This window comes from Pteronotus mesoamericanus, unplaced genomic scaffold, assembly GCF_021234165.1.
Source record: "Pteronotus mesoamericanus isolate MK-2021 breed Mesoamerican mustached bat unplaced genomic scaffold, CSHL_Meso_final contig_702, whole genome shotgun sequence".
Taxonomy (NCBI): Eukaryota; Metazoa; Chordata; class Mammalia; order Chiroptera; family Mormoopidae; genus Pteronotus; species Pteronotus mesoamericanus.
In genome coordinates this window covers 993,330-1,007,302 of record NW_026555239.1, presented here as the reverse complement: position 1 = coordinate 1,007,302, position 13,973 = coordinate 993,330, and the positions used below count along the sequence as shown (strand labels likewise).

The window sequence follows — 13,973 nt, the reverse complement described above, 5'->3', positions numbered from 1 at the left end:
TCCCACTCTCCGCACCCCCATAACCCCCCACAGTCACCGTGTGACCTTGGGCAAATGGCTTCTCCTCTTTGGCCCTGTTTCCTCATCTGAAAAAAAAAAAAAAAGAAATAAGCACAGTCGCTACCTCTGAGGATTATTGTTAGGATTAAATGAGAGAAGGCACAAAATGTGCTTAGAATAGTGCCTGATGCAAAGAATGAGCTTATTGAATGTTATTAGCCTCCCCATCCCAGTTGGTTTTCAAGGTAGGTACGTACAAGGTATGTGGGCATTTTCTTAGAAATACGAATTTATAAATGTTGAGCAGGTTCCCAGGCTCCTCCATGAACCTCTACTTTACAGCTGTCACTGCAGTTTATAGAAACACCCTCCTTTTCCACCATCTGCGTTTGTGCATTAGTGGCAAGGCTCAAGGAGGAAGTCAGGCTGTTCTTTGTAGGTCAAGCCTTTGCAAACCTAGAGTTTGTCATATTCTGCCTGGTAATCCGAGTCCCAGCCCAGGCCAAGCTGCATCTTGCCTTTGCCTCTCTGCTGCCCCCTTGAGGCTGCTTTGGCATTGAAGGCGTTAGGTCTGTTCGGCTTGAATGTAGAGTTGCCTGGGGAGGGGAAATGCATTCATTGTATTTGAGTGGATGAGCCACAGAGTAATTGCAAACTTAAAAATTTGCCTCTGGTACCTTTCAGGAGAACTGTTTGGCAGAGCGTTTCAGTTGACTAAAGAATGTGCCAATTGACCAAGCAACCCTGTTCTTTTCTTAAGGAAATGAACACTTAGTGAATTAAGTGAACATTTAGTTCTAAGCCTCTGTATTGCACATCCATCTAGACCAGCTATTTTCAACCAGTGTGCTGCGGTTAAAACATGAATACCTGACCATTTAGTCAGGGGTACTGACCTCTTTTCCCTTTGATTGCCAAGTTGGGGAAAAAAAGAAAGAAGACAGCAGCCAACACAACTATAGCCATTGGTGTGAATGAATCAAAATTATACCTATTTTTCTCGTGAGATTGGCAAAAAATATGTTTTTTGGTGTGCCACAGAATTTTAGGAATTAGTTTATGTGTGCCATGAGATGAAAAAGGTTGAAAATGGGTGATCTAGACATTCGTTCAATAGATATGTGACACCATTGGGTGCCCGGCCATTGAGGATCTGGCAGCAATGTAGCACATGGTTTCTGGCTAAAGGGTCTCATAGCCCAGGGGCAAAAAATAAACAAGGGCGGCCGATGAAATACGGTCACAAATTCTTTGACCTTCTCTTGAATATAAGCAGGCTTGTGATTGGCTGGTCAATAAAATGACATGGTGCCATTTTCCTGGTCCAAGCCTTGAGCAAATATCAGCTTTCACCTTCCATCTGCTGAAACACTCTCAGCCCTGAGCTGTTGTGTATGAAGTCTGACCAAGTAGAGATCATGAAGACCTCATGTTCATATGCGGGACAAGAGTCCCAGATGAGCCCAGCCTTCAAGCCATCACTGCCACTGTCCTGAACCCTCCAGACTGACCCATGTACCAGCTGAGTACACGAAGCGACCTCAGCTGATGTTGAAACAGGGTAGTAAGAAGCTTGGAAAATTCCTTGGCAAGTGGAACAGGGAAACTGAGACAGACAGCTGAACAAACTGGCCAAGCAATTTACAACCAGAAACAGATGGTCACTCCCCTGGGGAAAACATCTAGGCCTCCGTTGTATTTCAGCTCCAGGCCCAGAAAAGCAGCAAAAGCCAGTGGGTGACACCAGGACCAACTGCAATGAACAATAACCTCTGCCCTGTCACTGCCATTCAGTGGAGACCACAGCCTTGAAAAAGCACATCTAGAAAACTGATCAATATTCTACTGAAACCCTCCCCTGAGACCTCCCCTAGGAGCCTGCAAGAAAGAGATAAAAGTGTCAAGACAAAGGACCTTTGGGGACTTCCCCAAGTACACAGGATGGTGACGGAGCTGAGACCAGGTCCCCCAGCCCAGCCCCTGGTATGCACGTGACTTGCACATTACATACCACCCACCCTTGCCCTCAGCCCAATAAAGGCCTAGGGGGCAGGTCTGATGCCCTCAATCTCTCACTGACAAAGTAATCCTGGGACATACGGAAGGCCAGTTCACGCTTGATCATTTATTTTAAGATTTGCACGAAGATGAGACGCGGCATAGATATACAGAAGAATGATGAGAACACAGGTCGCCTTGACTTGCCGTGCGAGCGCCTGCTTGGATGAAGACTTATAGGCCATCTTGCTTGTCCTATTGATCTGGAACCTAGTGCTAATGGGCTCCTTCGTGGCCCTAAAGCCGCAGCCTCCTTTTCTCTTGCTGGCATCCTTGTCCCCAACCACGAGGCACAGGATGATGGAGGCTGGTGTGAGCCTGCTCAGGGTGGCCGGGTCAGGTCCAGGGAAGCGCTGGCTAAAAGGGACAGTGGTGGCTGGAAGGATGGTGGTAACTGCATCCAGGTCATTGGAGGTCGCCCCACATAGCCTGGCCCATTCCAGGAGTTGAAGGCCACTGCCCCGGATGGCCTGGGCCACCCATCCCAGGGCCACCCACAGCTTATCTAGGCAACGAACCAGCAGAGACACAGTCACTTGTTGCAGAACAGCCCATAGCAACTGCTCCAAGGCCTTGCTGTTCTCTTGGCGGAAGCTGACGAGGCTGTAGTAGGCCCACTGGGCCATGGAGAGCAGGACCAGGCCGACCTCCCACCGCAGGAGCCTCAGGATGCTGCGACGGGCCCCGCGGATCAGGGTGGCGAGCAGCTGAAGGCCCCAGGCCCAGGCGGTGATCAGTGGCTGCCACAAGGCCTGTCGGAGGGGTAGCAGCACCTCTATGTACAGCTTCCGGGCCAGGATGAGGGGGAGCCCACCGCCCAGCTGCAGGTTGCTGCACCACAGAATGCAGAGGCCCAGCAAATAGCCTGAGAGGCTGTGGGACGCCATGCTTGCCATGGCCGCCTGCAGCCCCAGCAGCGGCGCATAGAATCTCACCACCCCGGGGCCGAGCAGGAGCAGGAGCAGGAGCCGCCAGGCGCCCCGGGCCAGCTGGCTGCTCTTCTGAGGGGCATCTCTCCAGCAGCTGGTGGTGGAGGAGCTGGGGGTGGGGTCCTTCATGACCCAGAAGCTCTGTGTCCAGGCTCCTGCCCTGGGGACATGGGACTGTGCTCATGCCACAAGCTCTTATTATCTGACCTTCTGGCCCAAATGCCCTGTCAACTGGGTCAGGTGGTTTTGCAACAATCAATGACAGCACAAAAGATCCTAATGTGAGCTCATGTCAAAGAGGGGGCCATTATTGCTTCAACGGGCCAGGGAAGCATCTTTTGAAAGTGAAACTGCGGTGTTGTAGTTGGGGCTTACTGTGTCCATGCCCCCGTCTGACCGGTGTGAACAAGCTTTCTCCGTGCCAGGACACGCGTTGGGAGGACATGCAGTGTCCACTGACCGGAAGCTTCCAGTCTGATAAGGGAGATGAATGTCAAAATACCCTCAGGCCTAAAGCTGCCTCACTCAGCTCCTCTTTTGCCCACCTCCCCGTTTCGCTCCTCCTCATGTCCTCCTAGCCTTCACCGCGGTTAGACCACACCTTGGGCTTTACCTGGCAGCAGAAAACATCTGACCTTCAGGTATTTGAGCAAAACCTTGGAACCCTTTTCTGCTTTTGTAAACAAAATCTATCTGTTTCTTTCCAGACTCTGGATTTTGTCTTTGGATTATACCAGCCATCAAGGATCGGGTAACCAAGCCCCTTGTTTCAGCTCCTTGTAAACAGCTCACCGAGATCAGATCGCCGAGGAGCCACGGGTTCGCCGGGCCGCACTGAGTGTGCACAGCCACTTGTGTGTTCCCTGCAGGAGGATGTTCAGGGCCTCGCCAGTGGCATCCCACTCTGGCCCCTTTAGGAGAAACTTGTCTTCCCAGAGAAGTTTGTTTCAAGTCTTATTTCAGGCACAGCGAACTCCTGGCCACTGGTCTGTTTGTATCATGTGCGTATTATAAGTCATCTTACTCGTCATAGTCATCGTTTTCACCTGGCCTCACAGAGGCTCGGAACCAAATGGGAGGACTACTCTGGCATAACCAGAGTTCTACGGTGTGGGTTTGGGTGTGATTCTTCTCTGGCTTCATCTTATTTCCCTTCCCTCACTTGCTTACTTTTTTAGTGATATGTAGTCTTAGACATATGCCTGGAAGGAGACAAGATACAGTTACCCCCGTAAATGAACCCAAACCCACATATATAAATTAATCTCTCCCTTCTAAAAGTAACACTACTTATCCAATATTCCAAAATGGATATCCTGACTTGGACCTTTCCTGCGTCTTCTCTGCACCCCCAGCGACTCATACGAACAGTTGCCAGATTCTGTCCAACCTAAATATCTCCTGATTCTGCTTCTTTAAGTCCACCTTCAGTGCCCCTTGTCAGGTCACCCACCGTGAGGGCTTGCATGGGATAGTGAGAGCCCTTTCTGCTCCATCCCCACCCCCTGGCTGGCCTCTCCTAATTCAGTGGGTCCTTTAGTATCATCCTTGGCAGAGCAGACTCAGTATTCATTTGCTGAATGAATAAATCCCTTATTTGACAAATGGGGAAACTGAAGCCACAGGCAATATGCCAGTGAGCTATATACACAACTGGTATGTCAGTGTCGGTCTATCGATGCCGTCCTTTTTAGTGACTGCAGAGAGGGAATTCCTTTTGGGAATAGTTTGTCCAGGGCCTCCAGTGACATTGTTTGTTAAACCTTTTTTCATCCTTATTACAATTTTAAATAGTCTTATTTGGTCAGTGGCCCGGCGCCAAGCAGGTTCAGTAAGAATTTCATGTTGAGTGAATGAGTGCCTGAGGACCCAGAGCTCCTTTTCCAGCGAGGGAGCTACGGAACCCTGAGTCTAATGTCGTGGAAAACCCAATCTACAATCAGTCAGCCTTGAGCTCTGTCCTTCATGAATTGAGTGATTTTTGTGAAATTATTTCCTCTTGGCCTAAAACTTAGTTTTCTTGCTGAGAGAGGGCTATATGGGTCATAATCCCTTTTCCACAATTCTGATACGAAAGACTTCCTCAGTCATTTGGTGACAAAAACCAAATTGACCTGATTTTTTTAGGCAGCTAAGTCAGCCTTGAACTGATTGGTGGGAGGCTATTTATATTTATCCCACTTCGTGTGAATATTCATGTTTCTTTATAGAATTAATGTATTTCATCAAAGAGTTTTGGGAGGATTACATAATATACAGTATGTTCACCATATTGCACAATATTATCTAAAACGTGAAAAGTGCTGAGTTTGGAAACACCTCTGGCCCCAAAGATTTCCAGTAAGGGACTGAGGACCTGACAGCGCTGCCCCTCAGGGGTGGCATGAGCATTAAATGAATGTTTTTTAACAACAGTGTGAGCAACTGCGTGGCCAGCCCAGAATCAAAGAACATGTCCGGGTGGAGTGGAGGTGGAAAGTGGCGTGAGGGGAGGGAGTTGGTGTGCTTGCCCTCAACAAAGACACACGGGCAGCCAGTTAGTTCAGAGTCCTGGGGAGCAGCCTCAGGAGTTAATGCTTTATCCTTAGTGGGTGGGGATGGGGACAAGGGAAGTAACACGATGAAATTTGATTCTCAGAAAGATTTGGAGCCTCAAGCCTGGGAGAGCAGTTAGAAGCCTCCCGAGTCACCTGGGTGCCCAGGCAGACGTCCTAGAGGGTTCTTCATGCACAGGGTCTGGAAGGTGCGGGAGACCAGCTTCTGTGAGGCTGGGCAGCTGGACTCATGATCCCGGGTCATGAGGCATTTTTACAGCCCCAAGACACCGTCAGAGCCAAGCCACTGCACCTGCACAGTGGGCAGAATAGAAGATGGGGTTTGAAGGAGGGGTGCCCGAAATGAAGACACATTAAAGGCAAGTTCGTGTCGTGGAAGCAACTCTGGGTTGGAAGGCAGAAAACCAGGGGTTCAGCCTTTTCTCTCCAACTTAGAGCAGGTGAGAGCAGTGCAACTTGTTCCAGCTCAGCGTGCCTGCAAAATGGCAACAATGCTGACCTGCTGTGAGGGACAGAAATAGGTGGCATGTGTGACACTGCTTTGGAATGAATCCCACAGCTGGGTTATTCAATTCCAGAGGTGGCTGCATTTCATACGCAAAGATGCGACGCAGCCATCTTCCTTCAGTGGAACTGCATGTTTCACAAAACTGGCTTCCGCCCATCGCTGTAGGTTTATTACACTCCAGCCCTTTGCCAGCTTTTCCGAGGCTTTTCACTACGTTTGAACCCAGCCGCCCGCAGCGGGGGTCTAACTCCTGCCTCCGAAACTCACATCTAGCTGCGAACGAAAGCTGGGCGAGAACGAGCGTGCGTGGAAATGGCAACCGGTAGCCGTCCCCCGACCCGACGTCCGTCGCGGGTGCGCGCTCGCACGCCGGAAGGGGCGGAGCCAGGCTGGACTTTATATATTGTGCGCCGAGCGCTGACCGACCTCTACCGGCGGCGTTTGGCGGCAGAATGGTACGTACTGTTATGGCGTCTTCCTCCTTGTCCGTGGCGGTGGCGTGGCTGAGTCCGCGGCGCATCGCCGCCATCTCGGCTCGCCCAGCGACGGGGGCCTGCTCTGCGAGCACAGGGTGTTCGGCGCGATCCGCCGTCAGGCCTATTTTCGGGAAACGCCCGAGGCCTGTGGTTGGCCTTGGGCCTAGGGGCCGGCCCGCGAAAGGCGTCGCGGCGGGTGCTGGGCTGGGGGTCCTGGGCCTGACAGTTCTCAAGCCATGGATGGTTTCTGGGTCTCGACCTCGTCATTTTAGTGCTACTCGAAAGGGGAGTGCGTGAGCACTTGGGCCAGCAGGGCCCGGAGTGGGGGCGCTTGGCACTATAATTCTGGCTAATGTGGGAGGTGCAGACATCGAAGCAGTAGGCAGGAGGGCAGTTTGCAGCGGGTGGTGTTGAGTCTGCATTCTGAAACGTCTGGAACGGTTTGGGCAGGACAACTCCTTAGGCCTCTAGAATTCCCGGGAACCACAGATGATGAACCTCTTGACGGGCGGACAGAGACACTGTGCTGATTGTCATGTTCTGATTGGGCTCTGTCGGGTTCTAGTGGCCTACGTATCATTGTAACGAGGGGAGCCTTTAGTACCGTCATCGGCTGCCCATCCATTTGTCCCATAAGTCCCTTTTGTGATCAGACTCCATCTGACTCAATCACAAAGTCATCTCTTCAGTTATTTTAAAATCTGATGTGGTTTAGAATAAAATGGGGGTGGTTTGTCTTGCTAAATTATAAAATGAATATTTGACATAAAAGGTCAACTTGGTTGAATGCAGCTTCAGGATGTGTGACCCTGCACGAAGCCAACCTAACTCAGCGTTTACTTGAGTTGCTGGGTCTCTGGTTTGATTCAGCCTCACTGAGAACCCCCCATAGGACCACCTAGACAGCAGGTCCAGGCTCAGGTACTAACGTCGGTCCTCTTCTCCTAGTCTCATAGGAAGTTCTCCGCTCCCAGGCACGGTTCCCTGGGCTTCTTGCCTCGGAAGCGCAGCAGCCGGCACCGCGGGAAGGTGAAGAGCTTCCCTAAGGATGACCCCTCCAAGCCTGTCCACCTCACAGCCTTCCTGGGCTACAAGGCTGGCATGACCCACATTGTGCGGGAGGTCGACAGGCCAGGATCCAGTACGTACACGCCGTGGCCTTCAGACTGGTGGAGGGTTGGGACTTGGTGAGGGTGGGGGCAGGCCCAAGATCAACAGAATATCTTGATAGCAGGATGGAGGTTAATATATTTAAGGACTGGTTAATGTCCCCAGGTGCACGAGGTGGGTGAACTTGTCAAGAGCCATGGCATTGGTTTTAGGGGGCATGGTATGCTAACCAGAAAGCTTGAATACTGCCATGTGCCTGGGTAGTGAGGGTCAAAGTAGAAATGTCACCAAGTAAGAGGACACAGCCCTGGTTACTTAACTGTAGTAGCTATTAATATTAGGTAGTAGCTATCTGAGTGTACAGCTATTAATGAAGTCCCATTATGCTTCTTTAGTGTACATATATTACCTAGGTGATAAGGAATTTGTCTGTGATAGTGATTTTTGTGGTAGACAAGAACTGTTAATTTGCTTTCCAAGGGTGCTGTATTTTTTATTTGATTAAAAAAGTCAGTGTATGCAGAGAAGTGTGCAGTAAGGGCAGCCTGCAGGAGTCCATGCCTTTGACGTGGGCCCAGCTTCGGGACCTTCCCTTTTATCGGAAGCAAGTTGCCCTCTTGGCCTACACAAGCATCTCACATTTTGTATGAATGCTAACCCCTGGCTGGGGATCCTGGTTAGCCACTCAAGTCCGATTCCTGCTTTCTTTGCAGAGGTGAACAAGAAAGAAGTAGTGGAGGCTGTGACCATTGTGGAGACACCGCCCATGGTGATCGTGGGCATTGTGGGCTACGTGGAGACCCCTCGAGGCCTCCGCACCTTCAAAACCATCTTTGCTGAGCATATCAGTGACGAATGCAAGAGGCGCTTCTATAAGAACTGGTAAGGGAGGGGGACGCTGTGCACACCCCTCCTAGGTTAGGGGCTGGAGGGAAGAGCCTCCTATGCGGGGCTCTCAGTCCCAGTGGGGGCGGAGCTGCGCTGGTGGTGGGGTAGCTGCCAGGGGAGCAGAACAGTTCCTGGGGACGGAGCTTGAGCGCTGGTGGTTAACTGAGCTGGGAGGGGCACCCGAGAGTTCCTTTCCTGTCCAGCTTAGTGGGTGTTGGCCGAGGACTTGGATTTCAGGATTTTCTTGGTTGCTGGAAAGCATCACGAGTCCCATTAGAAACCAAGAGGCAGCAGTGCAATGTTAACCCCTCCAGTCCTTCTGCCTGGGCACGTGACCCGGGTAATGGCTAGACCGGAGCTAGAAATAGTGTGTGCGCGAATGTTTGTGACTTTAATTAATCTTGTGGACCTCTGCTCAGCTCCGCTCGGCTTTGCCCGATGAGCTCCATCCAGGCTCCGCTTGCCGGTGGAAAAGGCTCCTTAGAAGCCGGCAATGAGCCCCATCCCCACGTGGTGCCCGTGTGCCTTCCTCTCGCCCCTTGGAGGGGCGATGAAGGCTGGCGCCCGGCCCCCTCCCCAACTCTGCTCTGCTCCTGAAGGCACAAATCTAAGAAGAAGGCCTTCACCAAGTACTGCAAGAAGTGGCAGGATGACGACGGCAAGAAGCAGCTGGAGAAGGACTTCAGCAGCATGAAGAAGTACTGCCAGGTCATCCGCGTCATCGCCCACACCCAGGTGAGCGCCTGCCAGCGTGCCCAGCGACGCCGCTGGCCTGCTACTTCCTGCCATGGAGGTGACGAGCGTGTGGGGCTTTGAATGTCAGCTGCCATCTATTTGGGAGCTTCTGTTATTTTCTGAGTCCTCAGCGCCATCTGATTCCGTGCCAACTTCGGGTTTTAAGGGGTCGGTTACACTGGTTCCGGTTCCTCAAACTTCCTAGGGGAGGAGATAGGCTGGGGAGCAGCCTGGGGTCGTTAGAAGTTGCACAGCAGCACATTCCAGATACTGCCTGCCCTTGAAGCCCGGGTTCCTGGGGCCAAGTTAAAGCCCATTGGCCCGTGACCTGGGCAAGGCCTCCAGTGCCCCCACTTGTGGGTTGGTCTCACTTGCCAGCAGAGGGCACTGCGTCCCCATTGGCTCTTATTTACGGAAACCATACCCCATTTTAAGGAAAACTGGTTGAAGAAATTGGTAACTTACAACACTCTCAGGTGCCTGGCTGAAAATAGCGTTAGCATTCCACACCTGGCCCAAGGAGCCCTCGGCTGGCTTGGGTAGAGGGAGCGCCTCCTTTGCGGTCTGGGCCACAGTCCTGGCCGTGCGCCCTGACTCATGAGTGCTTAGTGGCCCTGTGTAGTTAGTGATGACCATGTTAGCACAGATTTGTAGCGGTCCACCACTGAAGAAAGTTCAGTAGGATGACACTGGGCACCTCGTAACTGAAAGCTTTAGGCTTGAACTTGTTTCCTAGCCTAACTCTTGGAGCTGATGCTGTTGGCTGCAGTGCTATTCTGCTCTCCAAAGTATGTATCTTGTTGGTAGCTAATAGAGCACTGGTGGTGGCCGAGGTGGCCAAGGGCAGTATCCCAGAGGCACCGGCCAGAGGACAGCAATCAGGAGCATTCGGCTCGTCGGTGCTCCAGGATCTGCTTAGGCTGACCTGTCTCAGTGTGGGCACCGTGTGTCTGAGAGGTTGGTTCGTCAGAGTTGAAAGGGGATTGTGCCCAGTGGGGAGTAAGGATGCAGGAAGGTTGTTTTCTCCGTGGGAGGCGCACTCAAAGCTCAGGGAGCTGAGCTGCAGCCTCTTCCTCCTAGATGCGCCTGCTTCCTCTGCGCCAGAAGAAGGCCCACCTCATGGAGATCCAGGTGAATGGAGGCACGGTGGCCGAAAAGCTGGACTGGGCCCGTGAGAGGCTGGAGCAGCAGGTCCCTGTGAACCAGGTGTTTGGACAGGATGAGATGATCGATGTCATTGGGGTGACCAAGGGCAAAGGCTACAAAGGTGAGCTTTGCAGTGGCCCAGATGGCTGTGGTTCAGCTCTTGGGAGGAGGGGTCTCCGACCCAGCTGTTCGGTGATGAGGCTCTGGAATGAGCGCTGGGCACAGCGCCCGAGTCACACTGCGGAAACATTCCTTGCTGCCTTCCTTCTGAGAATAGCCCTGTGGTCGGGTGGCTGGGGGCCTGGAGGTGTGACTTTGGGCTGAGGGATAATTCTCCAAGGTCTGTCCTTTGCACATTTAGCACTCAAGATGCGTATGTAGATGAGCATCCAATTTGGCATGATGTGGCCATTAGAGGGTAGCATGCAGGTTAAACCCTCCCTGTCCTCGGAACTTGCCCAGTCATTGGCTGTTTGTGCAGAAACCATTGAACTCAAGTGGGCCTTCCTAGAAGGAGAAGGCCAATGGCATCAGTGCCAAGCACCCCAGTAACAGAATGTGTCTATTCCAGGGGTCACCAGCCGCTGGCACACCAAGAAGCTGCCCCGCAAGACCCACCGAGGGCTGCGCAAGGTTGCCTGTATTGGGGCGTGGCATCCTGCTCGGGTGGCCTTCTCTGTGGCCAGGGCTGGGCAGAAAGGCTACCATCACCGCACTGAGATCAACAAGAAGGTGAGGTGCTCGGAGGAGGGCTCATGTGGAGTTCAACCCCAGGAGGGGAACGGGCATCCCGTAACTCGGGGTGAGGGGTTCCAATCCCTGTCACACAGCTTCATTGGTGGAGCTTCTGGGCAGCATATGGATTTAGTTCCTTGTGTGATGGGCATAGTTCTGGCTCTTAGGTGATGTGATTTGGAAGGTGCCATCCTCAAAGAGGGTTCTGGCGCCCCTGGTCCTTGGTGTGACTAATAATAAGAACCTTGTCCTTCCTGTGAAGTGGTGTTGGAGAGGCCACTGTGCACTCTCTCAGATAGCAGCATCTTTAGAGCCAGCCCAGGCTGCTTGTCTTCTAAACCTGGGGCTGAGGTCAGAGCTGCTTTCCCAGAGTCCTTTGCAGGCTATCCCACTGCTTGGGGGGGCGGGTTTACTTGTCCCTAATGGCAGTCCTACTCCACTCTCTAGGGGATAAGAGCAGCGGGTATGTGAGCCTCCTGTCCTGTTTCTTCTTTCCCAAGTGTTCATATTCATGCCCTTGTTCAGATCTACAAGATTGGCCAGGGCTACCTCATCAAGGACGGCAAGCTGATCAAGAACAACGCCTCCACTGATTACGACCTGTCTGACAAGAGCATCAACCCTCTGGTGAGTGATGGGGACGCTGTCTTCTCAAAGACTGGCGTTACGGGGTTGGCGCTGTGTGCTCTTGGGTCCCCGCTGATTTGTGAGGCTGTTTGCAGTCATTTAACTGGTCCTTGCACAGCAGCCGGCTCTCTGCTTCCTGTAAATGGCCGTCGTCAGTCCATGGATTGGGGTGGGCTGGTGAGAAGTGGGGTTTCTGGCCCAGCGGTTAAATGATGAGGCTCTAGAATGAGCACTGGGCACAGCGCTGGAGTCAGACTGGCGTCGGGGGCTGTGGACCGCCACACCTGAAGGGGTCCTGCGTGTCTGCCATACTTCTAGCCCCATGCTTAGCTCTGCTCACCTGACGCGACGGCCTTGCTTTTTTCCAGGGTGGCTTTGTCCACTACGGTGAAGTGACCAATGACTTTGTCATGCTGAAAGGCTGTGTAGTGGGAACCAAGAAGCGAGTGCTCACCCTCCGCAAGGTGAGACCGGGGGCCAAGGGTGGCGCTGCACCAGGAACCTGGGGAGGAAGGGAGAGAGACACAGAGCGCAGACAGGCTGAGCTTTGTTAGGGAGGGGAGTTCAAAGGAAAAGGGGGGTTTGCTGCTCCTTGAACGTGGCCTTTGAAGTCTTGGGAGGAGGAAATTCCAGTCTGGCCCAGCTGTTTGTTTCTGTTTTCACGTGTGGAGGCCAGTTCCTTGGATACAGCCAGCCAGATGATAAGAGCTGATGCTCTGCCCTCTCGGGCCTGTGAAATAAGAGGGTGCGGAGCAAGCCCTGCTCTTCAGAACTAACCTTCGCTCCTCTCGGCCTGCAGTCCTTGCTGGTGCAGACCAAACGGCGGGCCCTGGAGAAGATTGACCTTAAGTTTATCGACACCACCTCCAAGTTTGGCCACGGCCGCTTCCAGACGATGGAAGAGAAGAAAGCCTTCATGGTGAGTGCCTGCCCGGCTGCCCTTGGGCTGACTCCCCTTGTCAGCTACCTTTCTGCCCATCTGGGGCTGGGGAGACTGGCCCGGATTCTGACCCCCTGGGCTGTAGCTTTTCCTTACTGACAGCCTGCCTTCCTCCACCGCTAACCTTGTCCCCTGCACCCCCCCCCCCCCGCCCCCAGGGACCACTTAAGAAAGACCGGATCGCAAAGGAAGAAGGAGCCTAACGTCAGGAGCAGATCGTGCAGCTGGTGGGATCTCAATAAAAATAGTTTTCCAGTGATACCTGCCTCTTGTCTTGACCTTCCCCAGTCTTGGTGGCTTGCACATGCCCTGTGGTCCCAGAGGCGTGCTGCCTCTGACCTTGTAGCCTCTTAGCCCCATTTGGTCTCTTTTCTCTACCAGCGGCCTGACCTGCCGCCAGCCCGGGCATCAGGCGGGCTGAAGCTGCACCTGGGACTGCCCTGGGCTTTTGAAGGCGGCCTGGGGCAATGAGCTCTGTGCAGAATGTTTGTCACCGAGGTGAGGCCGCTGGGGCTCAGCTGCAGAAGTGTTTGCACAGCTTGCGTGGCAGCTGTGGAGATCGGAAGGAGGCGACGAGGACGGGCTGTTCCCGCATGCTTTTGGTTGCTGACGGGCACGGCAGGCCAGGGCCTGGGTCTGCTGAGTGCACAAATGTGCCTTGATTGATCCATGCAAGGGCAGGTTCCAGGCAAGGCTTGTTGAGGCTCTGTGACCTGCAGCCCAGTGTTGGCGCTGGGAGGGGACAGGGTGTCCCTTGAGGAAGGCCTGTGCTGCACCTGGGACCAGGAGGAAGCACCTCGTTGTTGCTGCGGGGTTGTTGGACTTACCTTGACCTGGGTCTGCCCCAGGGGGCTGGGTTCAGCCCTTCCCAACCCGCACTCCCTGTGCTGATCATGTTGAGCACCTGCTATTGACCAGGCTTGACCCCAGAAAGAGTTTTGCCTTCTCTGAGCTCAAACAGTCAGCAGATGATCTCAGACCTACTAGTCAGGGACCGACTTGGCCTCAGTGGACCTGGCACAGCTGGCGCACCAAGACTGCTTACCACATCTGGCCGCAGCGTGTTCTGCTTCAGTGAGCTGAGCGCTGAGACCACAGCTGGGACACCGCTGGCCTGTTCCGCAGTCTGGCTGCTGGCAGGGCCTCCCCCTGTTGCTGGGCTCTGGTTCCCTCTGAACCTTTGATCAGGAAGGGCAGATGGGCTGAGATCCAATGGTGCTGGAGGGTACTTAACAGAGGTGGTTCATGTTGTCCCTCTGGTTCCTG

General features: G+C 53.3%; 1 protein-coding gene and 4 non-coding genes across 5 annotated transcripts; all 5 read left to right on the top strand.

Annotated features, from left to right (window-relative positions):
- The first annotated feature begins 6,033 nt into the window (after window positions 1-6,033).
- Window positions 6,034-12,966, top strand: RPL3 (ribosomal protein L3). The gene is given in 11 exon segments (XM_054582516.1): window positions 6,034-6,046; window positions 6,324-6,505; window positions 7,475-7,667; window positions 8,350-8,518; window positions 9,124-9,259; window positions 10,340-10,526; window positions 10,977-11,137; window positions 11,666-11,767; window positions 12,136-12,231; window positions 12,567-12,686; window positions 12,866-12,966. Coding segments are annotated over 11 exon segments (1,404 nt in total). The 3' UTR covers window positions 12,911-12,966.
- On the top strand, window positions 7,011-7,073 carry LOC129077980 (small nucleolar RNA SNORD43). The gene has a single exon (XR_008529914.1). It is a non-coding gene; the product is annotated as a small nucleolar RNA SNORD43 (small nucleolar RNA).
- On the top strand, window positions 9,069-9,123 carry LOC129077985 (small nucleolar RNA U82P). Its single transcript, XR_008529918.1, has one exon. It is a non-coding gene; the product is annotated as a small nucleolar RNA U82P (small nucleolar RNA).
- Window positions 10,590-10,683, top strand: LOC129077983 (small nucleolar RNA U83B). Its single transcript, XR_008529916.1, has one exon. It is a non-coding gene; the product is annotated as a small nucleolar RNA U83B (small nucleolar RNA).
- Window positions 11,969-12,046, top strand: LOC129077984 (small nucleolar RNA U83B). The gene has a single exon (XR_008529917.1). It is a non-coding gene; the product is annotated as a small nucleolar RNA U83B (small nucleolar RNA).
- Window positions 12,967-13,973: the final 1,007 nt, after the last annotated feature.